We start from the raw sequence: 26,733 nt of genomic DNA, 5'->3' as shown, positions 1-26,733 counted from the left end.
CCCGTGACCTCCATGCCCCTCATCTGACCTGGGGGGGCAGGGTGTGCACGGCTGCGGAGCCTCCTCGAAGCCTTTTCTCCATCAGAGCCTTCAGGACCCCTGGAGGGGGTCTCCACCTGAGCCTGGGCCCTCGGGATGCACGGCCAGTGCAGATGACCCAGAGCTGCCCCTGGCCTGCTGGCTGCCCGCTCCGGCCCCCACACACCGGGGCTGTGCTGTGTCGCACGGCCCAAGCCCCAGCGCTGGGCAGACGGCGGGCCGTAGCCCCGAGGGAAGCCCACGTTTCAGCCCCGCCTCCTGCTCCCTGACCCTCAGCAGGCACCTCCCAGCGTGCTCCCACCCCTCCCTGGGCCCCCAGCCCACCTGAGCGTGCAGGGCAGCCAGGAGTGAGTCAAGCTGGACGTCCAGCGTGCGGCTGCCCATGCTCACGGCCGCCTCGAGGATCTGGCCCAGGCTCTGCTCGAGGAGGGAGGAGAGGGGCCGTCAGGGCCTCCTCCTGCCCCAGGCCCACCCCTGCCAGCTGCGGGAGGCTCCCAGCCCTCTGCCCTAGCGCTCGCAGGGGAGGGCCGGGAAGGGGGCGCGCGGTGAGGCCAGGTGGGCCCGGCTCCCCGGCTCCCGTCCACGCCCCCCGCTGAGGCTGGCTGCCTCCAGGGCTTCCCCCCGACCCCGCGCCCCTTGCAGCTGAACTCCTGAACGCACCCTGGACACGTGGACGGTCTCGGCGTGCTTCTTGTAGAGGCCGAGGACTCCAGGCAGCAGCTTGGGGAGCTGCTCCTCCAGCTTCTCGCTGGGCAGCAGGTGGCTCATGGGCCCCAGGGCCTCCACCACAGCGAGCCGCAGCTGGGGGGGACACAGGGACAGGCGCTCGCGTGCGGACCGGCCGGCAACGCCCGTCAGCCCGGGGCAGAGATGTGCAAAGAGCCCTTCCCCAAGGACCCCACAGCCGGACTCGAAGACCCGGGTTACAGCGAGCGGGGGTCCTAAAGGGGCGGAGGGAGTGGGCCCACGGGGAGAGGTCCAGCGCTGGGGCCCCAGGAAACTAGCCCTACTCTGTGAGGACCTGCGGGGCGGGGGAGGGAGGGGCACGTGTAGACAGATCTCCCCCGCGCCCCACCCCCGAGAACCCGCAGAACCCCAGAAGAGGCCCAGGTGACTGGAGCAGTACCTCCAGGCTAGGGGGTGGGAGAGGAAAGCCAGCTAGGCAAGGTCACAGGTCCCTACGGGCCACACATACCTTGGCTTCCCGGCTCTGCAGCCAGTGGTGAAAGAGGATGTCGTAGGCGTTGGAGATGTCAGTGGCGAAGGTGTCCTTCCTGACTGTGGGGTCGGGGGCCTGGTCCAGGTTGGCCAGGTACTCCAGGGTGCCCTCGCTGAAGCGCTGCAGAGCTGTGGCGACCCACGCGGTAAGCGACAGCCGGCCCATGGCCGCACAGGTTCCGCGCGACTCCTGCCCCTTCTAACATGCCACGCTGCCTGCGAGACACCCTCCAGAGCACCTGGCCAAGCTCGGGACCAAAGCGCTGTGCAGGCGTGAAGGGGCCCCCAACTCATGTGCTTCGCAGAAGCTCAGAATGTGACCTTTTTCGGAAATAGGGTCTTTGCAGATGCAATGAGTCAAGACGAGGTCACAGTTGGTGGGGGGCAACTCCAACAGGACCGTGTCCTCACAAGAAGAGAGACAGACGCGCGGGGACAACGAAGGCAGAGCTGCACTGCTGCAGCCTCGAGCCAACGCGCCAGGATGCACGGGCACCTCCAGACGTCAGGGGGCCTGGAAGGTTTCTCTCCAGAGCCGCAGAGGGCACAAGGCCCTATCAACACCCTGCCCTCGGAATCCTAGCCTCCTGAGCCGTAGAGAACACGTTTCTGTTGTTTTAACCCCCCCAATTTGTGGTCCTTCGTTAAGGTGGTCCAAGGAAACCAGTACAGGCACCAACCTCCCCAAAACGCCTCCAGGCCACCATGCCTGGCCCACTCCAGCCTGCTGTGCCCACCTCCCCCCTCACAGAGACGCGTGCCACGCGCTTCCAAGGGCCGCTGTGCCGGGCAGGCGTGGGCCCCCCAGGACATGTGTAGGAAGAAGACCTGGGGGCACAGTGGCAGGGTGCCGAGAGTGGGGAGCGCTGGCCTGGGGTCTGTGTCCGTGGAAGGGACTGTGCTGTGGACACCAGGCGGGTAAGCCTGGGGACTCGCTTTGGTGCAGACCTGCGAGTGGCCAGCAGGACCTGGACCCTGGATCACGGGAGACGATGGGGCCACAAAGGAGAGTCGGAGGCCACGACCTGGCCACAGGGCCTGGGCAGTGGAGGGGGAGATGATGGAATGGCCCGGAGAGGCAGCGGCTCCCGGCCGGGCCTCCCGAGGGCAGAGCCCGGCGCCCAGGCAGGGGCTGCAGCAGCTGCCCCGGGGGTCTTTACTTGCCCCAGCTCACAACCTCAAACCTGGCCCACTTATAAGGCTAATTTCTTAGCTTGGGCTTTGCAGCCCAGCAGAAAGACTAAACCTAACCCTCCATCTACAGGAGGGCAGCCATGTTCACATGTGCTCAAGAGAGAACATAAAGAAATTCTGAAAGAAAACTACCTCCTGGGGGAAGGTTTCTGTGTCACGGGCAGCCCTTCCACTGAGGATAGGCCCCTGGAGGGTCTGGCGAGGTGGGCTCTGGTCCCCTCCCTGCCACGTGGCTGCTAAAACCGGGGCTGCAGGTGCCCCGAGAACCCTCAGCTCCTCTCTCAACCCCCCGCTCCTCCACGGCCCCTTCGTCCCCCCACTCTTTTGCCTCCTTGAGCTGTTCAGTCAGGCTGTTGGTCAAACTGATCAGGGATCCTAGGTATTTTGCATGGGAAGGTCTTTCAGGGTAACGGCTACTATATGGCCAGAAGCAGAAACCCAGCCCCGGATCTGTTACTAGGTTTGAGGTTTTCATCAGGTACACACACAGGCATAAGGTAGAAGAGCAATTCTCACACACCCTCCGCCAGCCCAGTTCCCTTTCTCCAGAAGCAAACATGGGGTTTGGATCCACCTCTCGCTAAATAACGCGTCCACGACGTTCCTCACCTGCTCCCGCAAGGCCGGGGCCCGTCCCTTCCGTCCATCCCTCCAGACCCGCGCTGCCAGAGCCCCCCCACTCCCTCCACGAGCAGCTCTGTTGCCCAGAGGAACCGACCGCCTGCGGTTCGTGTCTCCCTGGCTCTCCAGGCACGGGTCACTAAGGCGACCTCCACATCTCTTGCCGCACGCACACCCTGGGGCCCCCTCGGCCTGCCATGTGGGACCGCATCCTTCCCGATCCTGGCTTCTCCAAAAGAGCCTTTACCTCCTGCTCAAGGAGCATCTGGGCAGAGTGCTGATTCTCAGAGGGTGCCTTCCACTGCAGCTTTCTGGCGCCCTCCCTTGAGCGAGAGAAGGCAAGGCCACCCTCTTTCCTCAGCCTCCCCTTGGACCATCCCTGCCCCACCCCCACAAAGTCTTCCCGGTGCTGCGCCTGGAGGGCCTCTCCACCAGGATCAGCTCCTGCTGCAGGGCAGGCTCGGGGATTACTGCACGACTCCCCACTCCACTCTCTCCGTTCGTTCTTTCCAGGGTGTCTTATTCCAATGCTGGCTTCATGGCCTAGCCTGCTAATTCTTTTCTTTCTCTCCTATTTTCCATATATTTGCATTTTTGCTCTATTTTCTGGAGGATTTCCTCAACCTTCTCTTCGATTTCTGCCTTCCATTTTCATCACGTTTTTAATTCCCGGAAGCTTAATTTTATTCTCCGAATGTAGCTTCCTCACAGCAACATGCTCCTGCTTCCTGAATGCATCTTCTCTGAACTCCCTGAGGATATTAACCTCAGATTTCCTTTCCTGCCTGTTTTCTCCGCCCTGAACTGTCTGCTTTCCCCAAGTCTCGGTTTCTGTTATTTTGCTGCCACCTTTCCTATCAGAGACTTGCCTTGTGGGCAGTGATTTTTGGCCGCCTATCGGTGCTGGACAGTGTGGCCAGGCCAGCCGTGCACCCTGCTGTCTGGGACACGTCAACACGGTCTCTGGGTCTCCCTCCCCACTCTTCCCCTGCCTGGCCACAGCGTCCTGCCAACTGGACAAGAACCTTCAAGTGTGCACGTGCTCCTGTTCTTGGCCCAGCGCCACTGCCCACTTGTGCCGCCTTCTGGCAGTGGACACAGACATCTGCCCAGAACCAGAGGCTGTCCAGAAGGACAGGAGGCCCCAGCCCTCTCGGGGCCCACCCAGGCCGCTGACGGGCTGTTGTGGACCCTCCTGGCCCGACTGGGGCCACTCCAGCAGGCAGGACCACCCTTCCCTCCAACTGCAGACCCTGATCGTTCTATCTGTGTCGAGGAGTGCGCACCTCAGCAGGAGGGCGGCCCGCGGGCAGGTCTCTTGGCCCACGCACTTGCTTCAGACACGACATACCGACAAGGTGAGAACCGCAGGGGCCTTTGGCCTGTGAACGGCAGGGACCAGAGCTCTTGAGAACTGCGAGTCAGCTCTCCGTGCAGGGCCCTGCACTTCCAGAGTGAGGCCAGTACTTCCCAGAGGAGCTGCCCGGGGCCAGCAACTAAGCCCTCGGCTCCGACCTAGGCTCTTCGTGCTCCCCCGGCGGCCTGCACGCGTGCTGTCCTAGGCTGGTCTCCTCCCCGTCTGCAGTGCAGCCGAGGTGCAGCCCCAGCCCCTCAGCTCTGCCTCGGCCCCTTCCGTGTCCTGCTCCTGCATCCCCAGCTCAGCGGGGACTCCCGGCCCAGCTGCTCGGGGATCCTGTCACAAATTCCCTTTTCAGCCAAAACCAGGTCACGGAGGGTTTCCGCCCTTCAGCCCAGGCAGCCTGCCAATCACGCACAGGTGGGAGGAGCCTACAAGAGGCACCAGAGAGACCACGGCAGGGAATGGAGAGAATGGGGAACGCGGGGGGCTGTGAGGAGGGCTGGCAGGGGCTGGAGCCCCTCCTAGGGCCCCCTGAAAGCAGGGGAACCCTGAACCCAAAGCCACTGCGAACAGGGAGGGCTGGGGCCCAAAGCTCTAGGCCCTGGCTAGGAAAGTCCCCAGGTGTGTGCAAGATACGCAGCTTCCCTAGGAACCCTCCCCAAACACGTCCTCTAGCTACCAGCCCCCAACCCCAAGCCTGAGCCCTGCCCAGTGTGGCCACGCCCTCACCACATGCTCCCTAGCCGGCAGCCTGGGGTGGAAGCCCAGCACCTGCTAACAGGCTGGGCTGTGGATTAAAAAGGGTCCTGTCCTCATGGGGGCCTCAGATGGCCCAGGTGCTCCCTCTCCCTCCCCTCAGTACCAGCCAGCAGTCTTCCTGAGACTGGTGGGGACACTAGGAACACCAGGAAGCTAAAGGACAAGGGCAACGTGGTGGCTGCTAGAAGAGGCCCAGGCCCCCTCAGCCCCCGTGTCTCAGGACCCTCTGCTTCCCTCCCACACGAGTGCCCCCCCCCCATCAAGAGTCATGCCACGAGGCACCGTCCCCTGCCCAGGCACGCAGAGGGCCGCACACAGAAGGTGGGAGAGTGATTACCCCATCCCAAGATGCCCAGGGAATGGTCACTCTCCCAGCACGGAGCAGGGAGAGAAATGGGAAGCAGCTGCCGCTTTGGGTGAGTCTCTTCCCGCCCCGCATCAAGCGTCCAGGGCTCAGGGACTGCAGTGTAAAGTCCTGGGCAAGGCGGTCCCCAGCAGCAGAGAAAAGCAGTCAGACGGCAGAGGCCAGGTCTCTACCTGCAGCAGCGTCCACCCAGCCCACGCTGCAGTCACCCTTCCTCTAAATGTCCCACCCTCCTCCTGCAGCCTGGAGGACCCACAGCCCCACAAAGGGGCACTGGAGACAAAAGGTCCAGGAGTGGACAGGCTGCGCCCAGCCCCTGCCCCGCAGAGGCCCACCTACCCCGCAGAGGCCCACCTACCCCGCAGAGACCCACCTGCCCGCAGAGGCCCACCTGCCCACAGAGACCCACCTACCCCGCAGAGGCCCACCTGCCCACAGAGACCCACCTGCCCACAGAGACCCACCTGCCCCGCAGAGGCCCACCTGCCCGCAGAGGCCCACCTGCCCGCAGAGGCCCCGTCTTACCACAGCAGAAGACCACCCTCATCGAGTCGGTCTTGGCTGCGCTCAGCATGGGCAGCATGGTGTTCAGGATGGACGTCAGGAAGGGCACCATGCCAAACACTGCAAGAGGGGTACGTCACGGGGGCCCCACTGCCATCCCCACCCAGCCTGTCCTTCCCTCGGGCCCTGTGCCCCAGGGGAGGCAGAGGGCACCCCGGCCACACGGCTTGAGCTCCTTCTGCACAGCCTGGGGCTCACGGTGGGGCTGCTGGGACACAGGGAAGCGAGGCCGGGGGGCTCCCAGAGGTCTTCACGACCGCTGAGCATGGGTCAAACGGGGCCAGGCCGCCACCTACCATTGGAAACTGAGAGGTTGGCGAGCGTCTGCACGACAAAATGGTGCGGCAGGACCCCGGGCTGGAAATTGCTCAGCATCTCCTCCATCACGCTGCTGATGAAACGCTTTCCCACCGCCACCAGGACATTGCTGGCGGCCTGCTGCCAGTCACAAACCAATTCCTATCCCACCAAAAGATCTGAACTGGCACCCAGACCGAAGGAGGCAGACCTCACCCTGAAGCCGCCCAGGAAGCGAAATGAGACACTCTGCCCTCAGTCACGCCAGGGGACAGGCTGCCCGTCTTCGGGACGTGCTGCTGCTGCGAGCAGGGCCCCCTGCTGAGCCCAGCGCCTACACACACCGGGCACCACTGCCCCTACATTTGCCCTGAGGGTTTGGGAAGTTTGCTCTCTGCTTCAGTTTCTATCGGAGATTGTGGGGTGACCCTCCCCACCCCAGGAGGGCAGTCAGTGCACAGGACCCAGAGGCCAAACTCGAGGCATCCGGACACAAACCCACACCCTTAAGGCACTTGGGAGGAAAGGCCTCGGAAAGCAGCTTCCCTCCCAAGCCAGGGCCTGGTCAGCCCCACAGACCTTCACTTTGGTCATCTCGCTGGAGGCCAGGAGGATGCTGGCCCTGGCCAAGTCCTTGTCCAGCTCGCCGATGTGACAGTTCACAACTGTCTCCATGACCCTCAGGATCATCGTCCGGTACGGATGCGCCAGCTGAGGAGAGAACCGTGGAGGGAGGACCAGGACTGGCTCGTCTCTCACGGCTCCTCCCTGAGCTTAAGAAAGAGCCCTGGTCTCCTGACAGCGTCGCTCTGGGTGGCCTGTGTGCTGGGGAGCTCTCCGTGTGTCCTGGAGCAGCCCTCTCCTCAGCCACGTCCCTGCAGCGCCCCCGTCCAGCACGCGTCGTCCTCGCCTTCACTGAGGACACGCAGACCACAGCGGAGGCTGTGACAGGTGGAGGGCATGTCACGGTGACGACAGAAAACCCCACGACACGAGCAGAGCCCAGCCAAGGGAAGGGCTTCATCCTGCCGGAGTCCCGGGCATCACAGAGACCGGCGGTGAGGGCAGGAAATACTCGGGGAGCCAGGAAAGACCAAGACCCGCCGCTTCCTGAGGACCCTCCCCCTTCCCCCCAGGGATGGAGCGTCCAGACAGGGGGTGCAGACCAGGGGGCACAACCTCAGTGCAGCTGGAGTGCCCAGGCCACGTGACGGGAGGAAAGAGGGCAAGAAAGGGTGCGACTCAGGCTGGCTGCACTCTGCAGAGCTGCTCAGGCCTGAGAAAAGGTGCTCGTGACCCTCGGGCGAGAGCCCCCCACCAACGACGTCCCCACCAAGCTCCCTCCTGCAGAGGCTGCTAGCAGCCCTCACGGGGGTGGCCCACACTACCCGGTCACTCAGCCCTACAGGCGAGAGAGGAGGGCAGGAACCCCTATATTTCAAGTAGAAACATACAGCTTATACCTGGGTAAAGTACCAATGTCCTACTGATGGGGTCATTCACAGCTGCTGGCATGTATGTATGTATGTATGTTTGTATGTATGTATTTATTTATTTATTTTTGGTCGTGTTGGGCCTTTGTTGCTGCGCGCGGGCTTTCTCTAGTTGTGGTGAGCGGGGGCTACTCTTCGTTGCAGTGCATGGGCTTCTCACTGTGATGGCTTCTCTTGTTGCAGAGCACGGGCTCTAGGCGCGTGGGCTCCAGTAGTTGTGGCACACGGGCTTCAGTAGTTGTGGCTCGCGGGCTCTAGAGCGCAGGCTCAGCAGTTGTGGCGCACGGGCTTAGCTGCTCCACGGCATGTGGGATCTTCCTGGACCAGGGCTCGAAACCGTGTCCCCTGCATTGGCAGGCGGATTCTCAACCACTGGGGCACCAGGGAAGCCCTACTGGTTTGTTTTGTTCTGTTTTTCGTTTTTTTAAATTGTGTTAAAATACACATAACAAAGTTTACCATCTTAACCGTTTTCAAGCATACGGCACAGTGGTATTAAACACATTCAGCTGGTGTGTGGCCGTCAGCACCACCCCTGCCCATAGCTCTTTCCACCTTATAAAGCTGAAACCCTGTCCCCATTAAACCCTAAGTCTCCATTCCCATCCCCCCAGCCCCTGCCACCCACCTTTCTACGTTCTGTATCTGAATCTGACTATTCTGGACACTTCATATAAGTAGAAGTATACAGTATTTGTCCTTTTGTGACTGGCTTATTTCACTGAGCAAAATGTCCCCAAGGAGGTTCATCCAGGGGCTTCCCTGGTGGCGCAGTGATTGGGAATCCGCCTGCCAATGCAGGGGACACTGGTTCAAGCCCTGGTCCGGGAAGATCCCACATGCCACGGAGCACCTAAGCCCGTGTGCCATAACTACTGAGCCTGCGCTCTAGAGCCCGCAAGCCACAACTACTGAAGCCCGCGTGCCTAGAGCCCAGGCTCTGCAACAAGAGAAGCCACCGGAATGAGAAGCCCCGCGTACCGCAACGAAGAGTAGCCTCCACTCGCCACAACTAGAGAAAGCCCGCACACAGCAACGAAGACCCAACGTAGCCAAAAACAATAAATAAAATAAATTTATTTCTTAAAAGTCCTATGTATCCCTAGATAAAAATATTAAAAAAAAAAAAAGAGGTTCATCCATGTTGTAGCACATGTCAGAATTCCCTTTTTTTTTTTGGCAGCACCACAGCTTGTGGGATCTTAGTTCCCCAACCAGGGATTGAACCTGGGCCCTTGGCAGTGACAGGGCTGAGTCCTAACCACAGGACCGCCAGGGAATTTCCAGAATTCACTTCAAGGCTGAGTATTCCGTTGTGTGGATGGACCACGTCTGGCTTATCCATCATCCACTGATGGGCACTTGGGTTGCCTCTACCTTCTGACTAATGTGATTAATGCTGCTATGAACAAAGGTGTGCAAATAACTCTTTGAGACTCTGCTTTCAATCTTTTGGGTATATACCCAGAAGTGGAACTTCTGGGTCATATGAAAATTCTATTTTTATTTTTTGAGGAACCTCCATAATGTTTTCCATAGTCACTGCACCATTTAACACTCCCACCACCACTGCACAAGGTTTCCAGTTTCTCCACATTTTCACCAACACTTGTTATTTTCTCTTTTTTTGATAGTATCCGTTGTAATGGATGTGAAGTGGTATTTCACTGTAGTTTTGACTTGCATTTCCCTAATGATTAGTGATGCTGACCATCTTTTCATGTTCTTATTGGCCATTTGTATATCTTTTTTGGAGAAATGTCTATTCAAGTCCTTTGCCTATTTTTGAATTGAGTAGTTTGGTATTTTGTTGTTCAGTTTTCAGAGTTCTCTATATATCCTGGATATTAATTCCTTATTGGATATATGATTTGCAAACATTTTCTCCCATGCTGTGGGTTGCCTTTTTACTCTGTGGATAGTGTCTTTTGATGTACAAATTATTAAAATTTTCATGAAGTCCAATTTGTCTATTTTTTCTTCTGGTTGCCTGTTCCTTTGGTATCATATTCAAGAAATCATTGCCAAGTCCAATGTCCAGGAGCTTCTGTCCTATGTTTTCTTCTAAGAGTTTTACAGTTTTAGGTTTTACGTTTAGGTCTTTGACCCCTTGAGTTAATTTTTGTGTATAATGTGAGGTAGGGGTCCAACTTCATTCTTTTGCAAATGGATATCCAGTTTTCCCAGCATCATTTGCTGAAAAGACTATCCTTTCCACATTCAATTATCTTGGCACCCCTGTTGAAAATCATTTGACCATATATGTGAGAGTTTATTTCTAGGCTCTATTCTACTCCATTGGTCCATGTGTCTGTCTCTATGCCAGTGCCACACTGGCTTGATTATTGTAGCTTTCTAGTAAATTTTGAAATCAGGAATTGTGAGTTCTCCAGCTTTGTTCTTCTTTTTTTAGGAATGTTTTGGCTATTCAGGATCCCTTGAGATTCCCTATGAATTTTAGGATGGGTTCTTCTACTTCTACAAAGTTGCAACAGCTGCTTATTTTTTAAGACTTTATTTCCACTTTATGCTGCTCCTGAGAGTTCAATGAGCAGAACAGTAACCACATCAAAAGAAGATGTGGGGCACTCCCTCCGAGGGAGGGGCTTTTCGCCCAGGCCCTCATGCAGGATGATGTAGCCACAGCCCCCTGTCAGGTAGCACATTGGGAAAGGAACGGGGTGGGGGTGGGGGGGGGGCAGCTTGCTGATGATACCTGCCCTTGGCAGGTGTGTGTGAGAGTTCAGGCTCAACCATTCTGATGTGTTGGTGGGTGGCCAATGAGCCCATCACCCCTGCGGCCCTTCCCCCACCCCCAGAACCGACTGAGTCCACTAAATGGATGAACTGGATGACTAGGCTACCTGCGTGCAGGAGGATGTTAGGAGGCAGGGCCTTTGGGATGTGATTAGGCCACGAGGGTGGAGCCCTCATGAGTGGAGTTAGCGCCCCTATAAAGGAGACCCCAGAGAGCTCCCTCATCCCTTCTGCCAGGCGAGGACAAAGGCAGGAAACATCCGTCTATAAACCAAGAAGCAAGCGCTCACCAGGCACTGAATCTGCCAGCACCTTGATCTTAAGACCTCCAGCCTCCCGAACTGTGGGAGACACAAGTCTGTTGTCTAAAAGCCACCCAGTCTGTGGCATTTTGTCATAGGAGCCAGAGGGGACGAAGACAACTATTTTTGCCTCTCTTCCCCAAATCACTTCCCTGCCCACTGGCCTGACAGCCCTTGTGAAGGAGCCTGCTTGTCCCTGTGTTCACCTTTCCTATGCTGAGACTTGGCCAACAGGAAGGAGACTGGATCTGTCTAAAGCTGTGCGGCCCACCGCCGTCCAGGAACACAGACCAGGACCAGCTGGTGGAGCAGCAAACATGCCCCAGCGCCCCAGGCACACTGAAGCCTCTAGAAGCTGATATCTACAAAGCATCGCACGCATCTCAAAACGCTGCCCTGACCTACAATGATCAGATAGTGCTCCACACCTGTCTTCTGCTACCCCACATCTTTCTGGAGAGAGAATCAAAGGGATTCGAAATGTACATGCTAAGATGCAGCCCAATAAAGTCTGATTGTGAAGAAACACGAGTGAGTGGCACAGAGCCGCTGGCAGCAGGGTGTGGACGAGGCAGTGGTGGCAGCTGGGGGTGGGGAGCCACTAGGAAGGGCTCCCCTGAGGGGGACGGAGCTTCCAGCTTCAGACATGCTCACTGTAAAGGGCCACTGTGAAGGAAGTTGGTTTTTAAAGTTGGTTGAAGAAACTAAAAAGGCTAGAAAAGGGGTGAAATCATAAATGAGCTAGAAAATGACAAGTATGAAGCACACTTAAATTTTGCTATGAACTGTTAAAAATAACAAAGGCTTTTTAGCCACCTTTAGTACTCTTTGGCCATTTCTTCAAATAGCCAGGGCAGCCCTAATCTTTGTCTAACAATCGGATGCTGAATTCAGCAGGTCACAATGATGGAGCCTTTCAGCCACAAAGAGAAGGGCCCTGACACCCAGCACGCATGCACCGTGAAGCTCCATGAGCCGAAGAGCCTGGGTAGACACACACGTGCCCAAGCACAAGGGTGCCCTTCCCGTCCTACCTACCCCCAGTCCCAACAGCAGTCCATGAACACGTAAAAGGCCCAGAACAGCTAGGACAGCCGGGCGGGGGCAGGGGACCCTCCCCACGAGAGGAGAGGTCATCAAGCCGCAGCACAAGCCGCTCAGCAGCCACTCAGCAGGACGCGGCTATTTCCCCCAGGAAATGGCGTTGACAGATGAGAGAGAAATAACTCATATTGTATAGGGATCCCCTTTTACTGATCAAATGTCAAAAACAAAAAGAAAAATGGTCGTTTGAGACCGAAAGTCTAACTCCCAGGAATGAGCCTAAAACACGCACTGGGGAAAACTGAAATAATTTCCCACCACAGGGAGCTGAGAGCGTCATAGAACCGTGGAGCCGAGACACAGGAGAGGGGGAGCTGGCAGAGCCCCTTCTGTTGTAGTTGGCGGGCCTTGAGCCATCTCTGCAGAGTCCAGTCGGCACGCCCACCCAGCCACAGCCCCTCTCCGAGGCCCGTCCACGTGTTCCCGTTAACGCGGTGGACGCGAGCTGCCCTCTCTCATTGGCGAGGACAGCTGTCCAGGCTCCAGCGGGTCAGCGAAAGGGGATGGCGGCACTGGGCCTGCGAGCGAGCGGCTGGACGCTGCAGTGCTTACCACCCGGACCCTCCACGACAGGACCAACCCACAGGCCACGAGGCAAAGAGGGTCATCTATGCTGGACTTGCCTGCCTCGAGGGGGCTTGGACTTGCAGGGATGATTTTCTACCCACAGCAGCACGGCTCTGCACTCCGGACCCAGCCAGCCGGCAGACCCCTGGCGCAGACCCCGCCCCTCAGGCCCCGCCCCACAGCCCGGCCCGGCAGGAGCAGCAATACCTTCTCGTGCAGCCGCAGGTGCTCCTCGCAGGCGCGGAGAGCCTCCTCAGGCTGCGACTCTCCGAGGGTGCACAGGGCGCCACACACCTGCTCCTGCACCTGAGGGTCCGCGTCCGTGACAGCGTCCAGCAGAATGGTGAACAGCCCTGCCGTGACAAAGCCCAGTGGCGTAGTCAGGCCCGGCCCCGACCCCACCATCGCTACGCTCAGCCTCTGAGGACTCGGCCCCACAGCTGGAGGAGACCGCCGCACCGGCCTGGCCGCTTTGCAGCCTCCACTGCGCTGGCCAGGATCTCTGGGACCCACTGGCCGCCTGCTCTGAGGTCACTCCAGCCACCTGTACCCCGACCTTCTAGCCCAGGCCATGTCTGCTCCACGTCTCCGGCCCCACTGGGTCCGAGCTCCTATAAAAGGCAGGCGGCCCAGGCTCAGGGCCCCTTCGGGAGCTGCCCCAGGTGGCCCTCCGGCCCACACCCTGCCCTGTGCTTGCCAGGTGGCACCCCAGTCCCACCAGCTGCTTTCGCAGACTCCTCACCCTGGCAACACCCCACACCCAGATCCAGGCCTCCGCCCCATGGACAGGACCCCCCATCCTCGGCGCCCCGAGAGCTCCGGGCGTGTGCCTGCCAGCAGTTCGCAGACCCTCACCCTGGGGATGGAACCTGTGGGGCAGGAACACCATTCCCAGCCTCTGCCCCGCCCTGGGCCATGCCCTCAGCAAACAGCTGGCCCTGGCTGCAAGCAGAGTAGCCAGCCAGAGTGGATGCTGGCCCTGGGGCTTTTGTAAGAAGGGACGAAGGCACAGGGACCCTCCCACATGGAGCACGAAGCCCCCTGTGCCAGGCAAACGCAGTCCCCCACACCAGACTGAGCCTGTGGCCAAATCTGGACCTCTGCGTCAGCATCTGCAGAGACAAGAGCTTTGTTTTCTTTTTTTTTTTTTAAATGAAAACTTAGAGAAAGTGTGTTCGTGCAAGCGTCATTCCTTCCAAGCACATTTACTCAATGCCACGGGCTCCTCTGTGTCCCAAGCTCAGAAACCGCAGGCATGACATGGAGACCTGCCAAGAGCCCCACATACTCACTCTTCACGTATGACTCGCTCATTGCTGTGGCCGTGGCTTCCTCTCGCCCGGTGTGAACATGGACAGCTCTCTTCAAACCTGGAGCAACCAGACGTGCAACATTTAAGTCATAAGCCTCCTCAGTTTACTAGCAGTTACTGTGTTTGTGTAAAACACAAGATTTAAACAATTTCATCCTGGGGGAACTGTCTCTGCCACAGTTCGGCTGAAAGGCGTGCGAAGGACAGGAGGCACCGTCCCCTCAATGGTCACCGGCTCTCCTCCACCCCAGCAGCTGTCAGCCCCGCCGACGCATGGCCGGCCCACCAGGGCTGGTCCTGATTGGCCCACGGTGGCCTGGGCAAGCATGTTACCACCTCCAGCTACAGCATCTCCCTTCACTGCGTGCGTGTCAGGCCTGGCGTCGCTGGCGGTCTGTGCGGAGCGGGGACCCCCTCCCTGAGAGCCAAGAGCAACTGCCTTGGTGGCTGCGGAGCCGGGACTCCCCATGCCTGAGACCCTAGCACAATGTTAAATGAGCCTCCTGCTGGCCGAGAGACTGGGCGGGCAGCACAGGGATCTGGTGGGCTCCCTGGCGCCTGAAACCAACCATCCAAACAGCACACGGGATCCAAACACCACATGCCTCGAAGCGCCACTTGCAACGGATGGACCCAAAGGGTAAAGCCCATGAAATACGCGAGCGGCTCCCCACTTCACCATGTGGTCACATGCTCTGCCCTATGGCACACTCTCCGAGGACCTGTACTGCTTTCTCACACTAGTGTCCTCGATTTGCTGGTCACCACCCTTCATTCCCCAGTCACCACCCGTCCAGAAAAGGGTGAAGGTGGAGGTAGCAAAGGAGAGATGCCTTGACTTGACCCCGAGCGTGGAGGATATGCTCCTTTGGCTGTGGCCACACGGGAAGGGGGCAGTGAGAAGTCACCTAATGTAGGGACAGGGTTAGGGGGTGGAATTAAAAATAAGTGAGAATTCTAGAGCTTCTCTGGTGGCGCAGTGGTTAAGAATCTGCCTGCCAATGAGGGGACACGGGTTCGATCCCTGGTCTGGGAAGATCCCACATGCTGCAGAGCAACTAAGCCTGTGCGCCACAACTACTGAGCCTGCGCTCTAGAGCCCGTAAGCCACAACTACTGAGCCCGCATGCTGCAACTACTGAGCCTGCGTGCCTCGAGCCCGTGCTCCGCAAGCAGAGAAGCCACTGCAAGGAGAAGCCCATGCACCACAATGAAGAGTAGCCCCTGCTCTCTGCAACTGAGAAATCCCGTGCACAGCAACGAAGACCCAACGCAGCCAAAAATTAATTAATTAATTAATTAATTTAAAAAAAAATAAGTGAGAATTCTAGATCAAGAAGGCACACCGGTCCTAAGCATTCACCCATCCCGCCAAAACCTCAGTGAAATGACAGAAAAGATGCATGTTTTAAAAGAACAAACCCACAAGAGCACTAGAAAACAAGAAAAGATAAAATTAGCAGACCAGAAGCTTCCAGGAATCCCAGGCAGACAGAAAGCAGGTGGAGAGGATTGGTTTGAAGCTGGTGGCATCAGCAAGGTGTTTCCCCTTTCTTCCTGGAAAGCATCTGAAAATAACAAGGAAAACAAGAAATAAAAACACATATTCCACTGGCAGCAGAGCAAGAAGGTGGCAGAAAAACCCCACACCCTGAAAAGTTGAAAGGCGGAAAGTGCCACAGCTGGCAGGCAGGTATGAGGTGCACTGGCCACAGGCTTCAGAAAGCCCACAGGACACTTCTCAGAGGCAGGCACCCCCGCACATGGAACCCACATCCTGAGTTCCCAGAACCGGTCTGAGCTTACAAGGCAAGCAGCCAGTTCCTGGGGCAGAGGCTTTGCCCTGTGAAAAGCTACAGCTGTCTATGTCCACGCCTCAGAGAAAAGGGGCTAACCAGCTCCAGCTGGAACATCCTTCACACAAGTGCAGACAGCTGTGCTCACTCGACTCAAGTGGCAGCAAACGCAAACAAGCATAAGAGACGTCAGTCCCCAGCCCACCTGGGAGGGATGGACCAGTTTGCCATCTCAACCAAAACTAAGAAACTGAACAAAACACGTGAAGCCATAGTTCTCAGGCTGCTGGTCAACAGGAAACGAAGGGCATGAAGCCCTGAGATCACTCCAGCTCATCACCTATAGGGCACATCCAGCTGAGGACACTCAGGAAGGCCCAGAGTTAGGACGGGGAGCATCTCGGGAGGCCTGAGTCTTGCTGGAGTTTGGAGGGTCTAGTACCAGAGAGAAGTCCAGAGACCTGCAGAGGGTCTCCTGGTCACTCAGTTGACTTACTAGCCAGCACAGGGGCAACAGAATAATGTCCCCAAAGATGCCCATGACCTCATCCCCAGAATGTGAATATGTTACCTTATCTGGCAAAGGGACTTAGCAGATGGGATTAAGGGTACAGACCCTGAGATGGTGAAATTACCCTGGATTATGTGGGTGAGACCAGCCTAAGCTCTTAAAAGCAGAGAACCTTTCCCAGCTGTGTCAGAGAGATGAGATGGAAAAAGGGGGAGAAAATCAAAGCATGGGAAGAAAACCCACCATGGCTGGCTTTGAAGATGGAGGAAGGAGGCTCTGAGCCAATGAATGTGGGCACCTATAGAAGCTGGGAACAACCCTCAGCTTACAGTCAGCAAGAAGACATGGACTTTGGTCCTACAGCCATAAAGAACCAAATTCTGCCAACAACCTGAAACAGCAGGAAAGAGATCCTCCCCAGAGTCCCCGGAAAGGAGCACAGCCCTAGCAACCCAATTTTAGCCCCATGAGATCCATGTCAGCCTTCTGATCTTAAGAACTTTAAGATAATGAATATGTGCTGTTTGAGCCACTAAGTTTGTAGTAATTTGTTACAATAGCAATAGAAAACCAATACAAGCACGATGTTTAAGAAGAAATTACAGGGGCTTCCCTGGTGGCGCAGTGGTTAAGAATCCGCCTGCCAGTGCAGGGCACACGGGTTCGAGCCCTGGTCTGGGAAGATCCCACATGCCGTGGAGCAACTATGCCCGTGTGCCACAACTACTGAGCCTGTGCTCTAGAGCCCGCGAGCCACAACTACTGGGCCCGCGTGCCACAACTACTAAAGCCCACGTGCCTAGAGCCCGAGCTCTGCAACAAGAAAAGCCACCACAATGAGAAGCCTGCGCACTGCAACGAAGAGTAGCCCCTGCTCGCCTCAACTAGAGAAAGCTGCACGCAGCAACGAAGACCCAATGCAGCCAAAAATAAATAAATAAATTTATTTTTTAAAAAAAGAAGAAGAAGAAATTACGCAAGGCCAGGAAAAGAGCCACCCAAAAGGATTAGCAGCAAATTATCCCTGGGGCTCACAATGAGGCAGGAAGGGGCCTGCTCCCAGCAATCGGGGGAAACATCACAACTCACAGGGTTCTGGGAACGGCACTAAAAAAGATTTCAGCTCAGTAAAGAAGTAAAATTAGGGAGTTCCTTGATGGCCTGGTGATTAGGATTCCAGGCCTTCACTGCTATGGCCCGGGTTCAACCCCTGGTCGGGGAACTGAGATCCGGCAAGCTGTGCCATGCAGCCAAAAAAAGACAAAGAAAAAAAAGAAGTAAAATTAGCCCGACGCTAAATGCCATTCTGGTTTCACCTAACAAAGCTAAAAGCAAGACCTGAAAGGATCAAACTGTTCCCAAATAACTTAGCCACAACCCAGAACAAAGCTTGAGAATAATAATAGGAACACAAAAACATCTAGCGCTAACAAAGTAAAATTACAGTGTCTGTCATCCAATCAAAAATTACCAGGCAGGGACTTCCCTGGTGGTGCAGTGGTTAAGAATCTGCCTGCCAATGCAGGGGACATGGGTTCGATCCCTGGTCCGGGAAGATCCCACATGCCACAGAGCAGCTAAGCCGGTGCGCCACAACTACTGAGCCTGCATGCCACAACTACTGAAGCCTGCATGCCTAGAGCCTGTGCTCCGCAACAAGAGAAGCCACCGCAATGAGAAGCCTGTGCACTGCAACGAAGAGTAGCCCCCACTCGCCGCAACTAGAGAAAGCCTGCGTAGAGCAACGCAGACCCAATGCAGCCAAAAGTAAATAAATAAATAAATTTATTTAAAAAAAGAAATTACCAGACATGCAAACAGGCAAGAAAACTCAACCCATAATGAGGATGAATCAATCAATAGACACTGACCCAGAAATGATGCAGAGGAAAGAACTACTAGTTAAGGACATGTAGATTATAATTGTATTTCATATATTCAAGAAACCACAGGAAACACTGAATATGTTAACATAAAGAGGCTAAAGTAAAAGAATGGGAAAAGAAAAACAAGGCTGACAACTAGTCATAAAAAAGCCGGAGTGACTATATTAATATTAGACAAAGTGGATTACAGAGACATAACAATTCTAAACATTTATGCACCTAATAACAGAGCTTCAAAATACACAAAATCAAACCTAATAAAAATGCAAGGAGAAATAGACAAATCCAAAATATAGTAGAAATTCAGCACCCCTCTATCTGTAATTGTTAGAACAAGTGTACAGAAAATTGCTAAAGGTACAGAAGACCTGAACAATACCGTCAACCAACTTAAGTAGTATTTATAGAACACTCTATTCATTAACAGTAGAATATGTATTTTTTCCAAAATCACATGAAACATATACCAAGACTGACCATATTCTGAGCAATAATACAAGTCTCGGGCAGCTAAGCCTGTGCACCACAACTACTGAGCCTGCGCTCTAGAGCCCACGAGCCACAACTACTGAGCCCGCACACCACAACTACTGAAGCCCACGCACCTAGGGCCCGTGCTCTGCAACAAGAGAAGCCACCACAATGAGAAGCCCGTGCACCGCAACAAAGAGTAGCCCCTGCTCGCCGCAACTAGAGAAAAGCCCACGCCCAGCAACAAAGACTCAATGCAGCCAAAACTAAATAAAAACACTTACCAACTGAATCTCTGAGGCCAGCATAACTCTGATAACAAAACCAGACACAGATACTACAAATAATGAAAACTATAGACCAATATCCCTCATAGACACAAAATTTCTTGACAATATTTTATCAAATCGTATCCAACATATAAAAAGGATAATACATCATGACTAAATTGGGTTTATCCTATGAATGCAAGGTTGGTTGAGTATTTTTAAGTGCGGCCAATGTAAGTCACATTAACAGACCAAAAAATAAAAACCATATAATCATCTCAATAAATGCAGAGAAAGCATTTGCCACAATCCAACATCCACTTATAATAAAAATTATCAACAAACAGGAATAGAAGGGAACTTCCACAACCTGACAAACAGCACCTAAGGGAAACCTATAAGAACATCCTTAATGGTAAAAGACTAAATGCAATCCCTGTAAGATGGGGGACAAGGCAAGGATGTCTGCTCTCACCCATTCTTTTCACTATCATACTGGAGGCTTTAGCCTATGCAGTAAGGCAAGAAAAAAAAATAATATAAGGCATCCAAATTGAAAAAGAAGTAAAACTGTTTTTATATACAGATGATGTGGCCATCTATGCAGAAAATCCTACAGAATCTACAAGTGGAACCAGATCAATAAGTCAGCTAGCAAGATCACAAGATATAAAATTAACATTAAAAAAGCAACTTATGGGGCTTCCTTGGTGGCGCAGTGGTTAAGAATCCACCTGCCAATGCAGGGGACACAGGTTCAATCCCTGGTCCGGGAAGATCCCACATGCCACAGAGTAACTAAGCCTGTGCACCACAACTACTGAGCCTGCACTCTAGAGTCCACTAGCCACAACTACTGAGCCCACAAGCCACAACTACTGAGCCCACGTGCCACAACTACTGAAGCCCGCACACCTAGAGCCCGTGCTCCACAACAAGAGAAGCCAGCGCAGTGAGGAGCCTGCGCACCGTAATGAAGAGTAGCACCCACTCGCCTCAACTAGAGAAAGCCCATGCGCAGCAACGAAGACCCAACACAGCCAAAAATAAATAAAGTTTTAAAAAATTAACAATAAAAACACAACTGTATTTCCATATAATAACAATAAACAAAAATTGAAAAAGCCACATCATTTGCCACTGAGCAAAAATTATATGAAATATTTAGGGATACATTTGACAAAAGATGGACCTGCCGAGAGATATTAAAGAAAACTTAAATAAATGGAGAGAAATACCGTACAAGGATATCAATTTTTTGCAAATGGATCTACGGATTGAAGGCATTCCCAATCAAATCAAATCAAAAAGAATGTTTTTTGTAGAAATTGACAAACTGATTCTAAACTCATGTGGAAATGCAAAGGACCTAGAATAGCCAAGACAACTCTGAAAAAAACAAAACAAAACAAAATTGGAGAACTTACCCTACCTGACTTCAGGACTTATATGTCCAGTTTTTTTTTTTTTTGGTACGTGGGCCTCTCACTGCTGTGGCCTCTCCTGTTGCGGAGCACAGGCTCTGGACGCACAGGCTCAGCGGCCATGGCTCACGGGCCCAGCTGCTCCGCGGCATGTGGGATCTTCCTGGACCGGGGCGCGAACCCGTGTCCCCTGCATTGGCAGGCGGACTCTCAACCACTGCGCCACCAGGGAAGCCCATATGTCCAGTTTTCAACAAAGGTACAAAGGCAACTGAGTGGAGAAGAGATAGTCTTTCAACAAACAGTACTGAACAACTGGACACCCACATACAATAAGTAAACTCCCATCTATACCTCACACCACACACAAAAATTCCAAATGACCCACAGACCTAAATGTGAAACTTAAAACTATGAAACTTCTGGGCTTCCCTGGTGGCGCAGTGGTTGAGAGTCCGCCTGCCGATGCAGGGGACATGGGTTCGTGCCCCGGTCCGGAAAGATCCCACATGCCGCAGAGCGGCTGGACCCGTGAGCCATGGCCGCTGAGCCTGCGCGTCCGGAGCCTGTGCTCCACAACGGGAGAGGCCACAACAGTGAGAGGCCCGCGTACCGCAAAAAAATAAAAAAATAAAATGAAGTGTGGAGGACTTTAAAAACAAAACAAGAAAAAACTATGAAACTTCTGGAAAGAAACATAGAAGAAAATATCCATGACTGACACCAAAAGCAAAATCTATAAAAGAAAAACTTGATAAACTGAAATTTGTCCAAGCACTGCTCTTTGAATATGCTGCTAAGGGAGTGGCAACTGAACGAGCGAACACCTCTAAGGCCACCACGCAGTGACAGACATGCCATGACCAACGTCAGCGCCCCCCAACCTCCTCACTCCACCCCCACCCTGCACATCAGGCAGCAGGTGCCCTGCTCTTTCTCTGAGAGCTGATCCCTGGTGGCCGCCTCACCTAACCCTGCCTTGGGCCACTTCCTCCACGCTGAGTGCTGGTCTTTGTCAAACGCAGGTCACATCCCGTCACATCGCTTCTCACCGATCCTCACCGTTGCCCACAGAATCAAACCAACACCTTCAACGAGGGCTGTCGCAACCTAGACCCAAGCCCCTCTCTGCTTCTCTCTCACCCATCACGCTGCAGGCGTCCAGCACCTGAACGCCCTGGGCCAGGGCTTCGGCTCTCGCACCTCTGCTTCTGTTGGTCCCTACAAGGACCCTGCCCGACCCTGCCCCGCCCTGCCCCCTCCACCCCGGGAAACCCACTCATTCCTCAAGGGCCAGTCCCTTAGCGCACCCCTCCAGCGGGTGACCCAGTGTTCCTGCAGCCCTGGCTCCTACGGGGACTGTGGCATCGGTTCTAAACAGTGACAGCTGTGCGTGCCAGTCTGCTCCAGCGCACTGTGATTGGGGAGAAAAGTTGTGGTTTATATCCTTAGTATGCACGCAATTTCAAAACACAAACAAAAGCTGTTCATTGAAGGAAAAGACCCAAAATCCTCCCATAAGACTCAATATTATAAAACTGTCAATTTTCCTTCATCTACAAATATGTGAATCGGGCTACTGGAGGGTACTTGATAAAATCGTTCCAAAGTTCATATGGAAGAATCAACGTACAAAAGTAGCCAACTAAATTTTGAGAAGTATGTGAAAAGTATTTGTCCTATGTTATGTTAAAACGTATTAAAAGGCTACCGTAATTAAAACTATGCTATTGTTCTAAGAAGAGGTGCACAAATCAACAGAACTGTATAGAAAGTCCAGAAATAAACACCAATAAGGAAGAAAAAGAAAGGAAGGATTTTAAATAATGAAGACAGATTAGCCAATAGTGTTGGAACAGCTAGTTAGGCACTTAGGGAAAAAAATTAGTCTTCCCTACATCTTTCCTTACCCCAAAATAAATGCTAGATGGATACAAGTGTTACATGTAAAAATGAAATGTAAGTCCTATGTAGAAAATACAACTACACATTTTATAGTCTTGGAGTAGGAAAGGATTTTCTAAGCCAGACACAAAAACCCACACACCCTGATGAATGTTGTTCAGTTGGACTATATAAATTTTTTTAATTTCTGAAAGTCAAAAACACACATACACCTATGCCCACAACCGTACACTCTCACAACTCACCCCATCCTCAGTGGAGCATAAAGGAAATAAAAGACAAAACAGGTCAAACCATTCATAACAGGTATGACAAGAGGCTAATCTGTCTAATACGAACACGCAAAGGAGCTCATCCGCATCAACAAGGCAAACAAGAAGGAGGGCGGCGTGCAGACGGCCAGTCCAGGACCGGGCTCTCCCCGCGTCACGAGTGAGTGGCTGGGAGCGAGGCCTGCACACCGCTGCGCTCTGCCAGCACCAGATGCTGTCACTGCCGTGGCCACCACACAGGTGCGGACAACCAGCAGAGCCTGTGGAGGGTCCCCCACAAGCCCAAACGGTCGCACTGCGTGACGGGATCATCCACCTCTCGACATCCGTCTACAGAAGCCCTCCCGTGAGTACAGAGTGTTAGAAAACACACATGTGTCAATCAGGGATCTGGTTAGACTTTTTAAAAAACAAGCACTGGAAAAAGGTGGTAGTCAAGTAAGTATAAACTACCTGGCTGGTGGAAGAGCAGGGCTTGACCGGTTTTGTAAATTTCCACCTGCTGCCCCTGCCCCAGGCCAGGAGGTCTGTGGAGCAGACAGACCTGTGAGCACAGCGCTGATGGCAAATCAAGGTGAACACGCTGCAGAGACAGGGACGGGCCTGGGAGGCTCCCTGCGTCCCACAGGATGCACCGAAGAGGCACCATCTCCGTTAACCTGCACGGCCAAGCAGGTCTGCGAGGGACGTGCTGTCAGCAGCTGGTCAGCAATGGGGCGAGACTCCGCCAGGACTGGCTCCTGCACTGCCCTCCACAGCTGCCCAGATGCTCCCAGCACAGGGCACGGAGCAGGGCCAACAGGGTCCTCCTTCCCATGCTGGACACGCTGTGGGTGAGTGCAGAAGCAGCTCCCTCCTCCCTCTCCCACCCCTCCTCCTGGCTCACCTGTACTCAGCATCCATTCAATGGCATTTAGTAATGCCCACCAGGCGCTGCCCCCACCCACAGAGCCCCTGGCCTGAAAGATGCCCACTTGTATCATGGCTGCCACATGCACTGGCACACACTAACAGAGGTGCTGGGCCAACTTTGCTGAGCCGGAGGGGGGTCAGAAGTGGGTGTGGGAGGTGAAGGAGGCCACACACAGCCCAGCCCAGAGGCAGCCAGGAGCTGGTCTGGAGGGTAGGTGTGTGAGGGGAGACTGGGAAGTCAGGAGGCCCTGGGGGGTCACGGGAACTCCCCACCCCCACCCACGCACAAGGCCCAGGGTCTTCCCCTCTTAGCACAGGAGCTAGAGAAGGAATCAACTTCCAGAGTCACCGACAAGAACCTGGGCAGATGACCCAGGAAACACAGTCCCTTGAGAACACCGTTTCTCAACATAAGCCACGCCGAGCCGTGTCACCCCCAAAACTGGGTGGCCCTCCAGCTCAGTGGAGAAAGCACATTTCTCATGACATCCAGTAGCCAACGTTCCTTGAGCACTGAGCAGGAGCCTTCCTGGGGCCCGACCTCAAGAAGGTCAAGTAGCTCAGCTCCATGGAGGGGCTCACGAGACCTGGGGCTGCTGAACACAGACAAGCAGCGACCCGGCTGTCCACCTGGGCCTTGGTGGACCCTGGGTCTGAAATAAGCACAGACACCTGCTTCCAGGCACAGGCGACAGCTGTGAAGGCGAGGGAGCAGGCAAGCACCCACGGGTTCCACCTCTGACCCACTGAGGGTCCTCAGCAGGCAGCAAACAGCCTTGGAGGAGTGAGAAACAGCAAGACGCAGGTCCAAACAATCCACCGCAGCGTGGACGTCGGTTTCAAGGTAACCAAGACAGCTCAACTCCAGGTGATCCTATTCTGACACCAAAGAGAGACGAGAGACACGTGCTCACTTGAGCCATGATGGCCGAAGAGCCTGCTGACAACAGCATCCCCAGGCCCTTTGGCTGCCAGGACCATAGGGGCAGCCATGTCACAATCATGCCACCGCTCAAGTGTCCCACACTGATGATTCCCGCATGGGTCTCCTGGGGCCCAGCGCCTGCTGGCCATCTCCACCTGGACCACCATCGCCACGCACACTCAACAGCTCTAACACCAGCGTCACCCCGACTTCTCCCCGACCCCCACCTCACCTGCCTCTTTTCCTGCGTCATCGTGCACTCAGCTACGTGGGTCAGAGGTCAGCATCGCCCCCTCCTGTTCCTCCATCTCCCTCCCCACACCCTACAGTGACTCACTGACCACCTTCTTCCCCACCTCTACCACCATCCCTTTCCAGAGTGGTCCCCACAAGCCAGCCTCCACCCCAACCCCACCCGCCCCCCACCAGGCAGCCAGTCCCGCTTACACCCCACACAGGCCGCCTCTGCCCCCCACACCCCTTTGTGCCTCACTGCCCTTGAGCTCACCGGTCGGCCCCGCCCCCACCCCCGCTGGGCCAGCAAAGGGGAACCTCAGGCCGTAGCTGTGCTGGCGCTCCAGGAAAACCAGAACCCAAACTGGGGCCTAAGAGCCCAGGGACTGGGAGCCAGCCCTGGCCTAGCACCACGCAGCTCTCACCTGGATTGAGAGCGGGACGTCCTGCAGCCCTCCGGCTTCACGCCTACCTTACGTGACCACTAATCCTCAGGACTGTGGACAAAGTACCTCCCTGCTCTACAGTCAACGAGAAAATGGAACAAATACAGCGGCCCCTGCGCGTTGGGACTCTCGGGTTTAGGCTTAGCTTCCCATAGAGAGGACCCCGTTTTCCTCCCGGGGAAGCGAGGACGTGGACCACACGCCTCCGGAGTGACAGGCGCCAGGACTGGGGACCAAGCGCCCCCCAGGGAGGAGACGGGCACAGAGACCAGGTACCCCGAACCCCGCCCTGGGAGGGGACGGGCACGGGGGCCGGGCTCCCCATGCCGTTGCGAGGAAGAATGTGAGCGGCTCGGCTCCCAGGGCACTCTTCCGGGTTGTGACGCGGCAAATCCGGCTCCGCGCGGGGCTGGGCGCACCTGAGCCCGGGGAAGGGGGTGGGCTCGGCCCCGCGACGCCCGGGACCCTTTCCGCGCTCGCCCGGTGACCTTGGAGAGGCGCCCCCTCACTCGGTTTACCACGGCGGCCTGGCCAAGGGGGCGGCCCGAGAGTCCGCAGCCCCGGCTTCCCCGAGGGGCGCCTCGCCGAGTTACCGCCGCCAGCCCCGATCCCCGGCCCCGTTTACCTGAGGAGCCGCGGCAGCCGCGGCCCAGGCACCGCCCTCCCGCCTGCCGCTGACCGGAGTGGGCGGGGCCACGCCGCGAGCCCACCGCCACCCCCCACCAACCGTGGCCTGGCGCGCGGCAGCCCGGCCCCGCCCCCAAGCGATCTCTGCGCTCACTGGTCGGAGGGGCGTCCCTCTCGCCCTCTCCACCGGGTCTCCCGAACCCCAGAGAGTCAGAGTGCGCAAACTCCGCCTCGCGCTCGGCCCCGCCCCCGGCCGCCCCGTGACCTCTACCCCTGACTGCTGGGCGCCAGTAGGGCCGCCCTGTCGGCCTCAAGGCGTGCGGCCGGCCACTGCGCAGGCGCAGGAAGCGGCTCCCTTCCCACTCCGCTGTGTCCTCGTACGACATTTACACCGCGTTGATCCCGGCACACAGGCACCGCCCCACATAGCGGGAGAGGCATCGGCGACGCCGGCTCGGCGCCTCAGTGCGCCCAAAGCCGGTCCTCTCACAAGCACATACCTGTCCAGGTACACACGCCAGGTGGGCCTGACCTGGACACACACAGGCACTGTCATGTCCTATATCTCTCACACATGAACACACACTGAACACCCAACCAACACCCCAGAGACCCCAAGGCCGAGGAACCCTCCACAGACAGGTACACACACGCAAACTGGAGGCACACGTCCAGTACGCCAACAGACCGTGAGAATCAAGATGAGCAGGCATAGGGCTTCCCTGGTGGCGCAGTGGTTGAGAGTCCACCTGCCGATGCAGGGGACACGGGTTCGAGCCCTGGTCCGGGAAGATCCCACATGCTGCGGAGCAACTAAGTCTGTGCGCCACAACTACTGAGCCTGCACTCTAGAGTCCGCAACGCACAACTACTGAGCCCACGTGCCACAACTACTGAAGCCAGCGTGCCTAGAGCCCATGCTCTACAATAAGAGAAGCCACTGCAATTAGAAGCCCACCCACTGCAACGAAGAGTGGCCCCAGCTCATCACAACTAGAGAAAGCCTGCATGCAGCAACGAAGACCCAACTCAGTCAAAAGTAAAATAAATAAAATAAATTTATTTTTTAAAAAATGCACAGGGGCTTCCCTGGTGGCGCAGTGG

General features: G+C 55.5%; 1 protein-coding gene across 1 annotated transcript in view; it reads right to left on the bottom strand.

The window, feature by feature from the left end:
* MROH1 (maestro heat like repeat family member 1) overlaps positions 1-13,953 on the bottom strand; it is a gene marked incomplete at its 5' end in the record, with an annotated part of 54,233 nt that extends 40,280 nt beyond the window's left edge. The window contains 8 exon segments of the mRNA XM_079722230.1: positions 364-456; positions 700-840; positions 1,235-1,386; positions 6,081-6,179; positions 6,416-6,578; positions 6,996-7,127; positions 12,847-12,992; positions 13,932-13,953. Coding sequence (XP_079578356.1) covers positions 364-456; positions 700-840; positions 1,235-1,386; positions 6,081-6,179; positions 6,416-6,578; positions 6,996-7,127; positions 12,847-12,992; positions 13,932-13,953 — 948 coding nt within the window.
* Between the last annotated feature and the right edge of the window lie 12,780 nt (positions 13,954-26,733).

This window comes from Hyperoodon ampullatus (assembly GCF_949752795.1).
Source record: "Hyperoodon ampullatus genome assembly, chromosome: 17".
NCBI lineage: Eukaryota > Metazoa > Chordata > Mammalia > Artiodactyla > Ziphiidae > Hyperoodon > Hyperoodon ampullatus.
The sequence above is the reverse complement of the archived record's forward strand: the minus strand, read 5'-3'. Positions and strand labels throughout refer to the sequence as shown.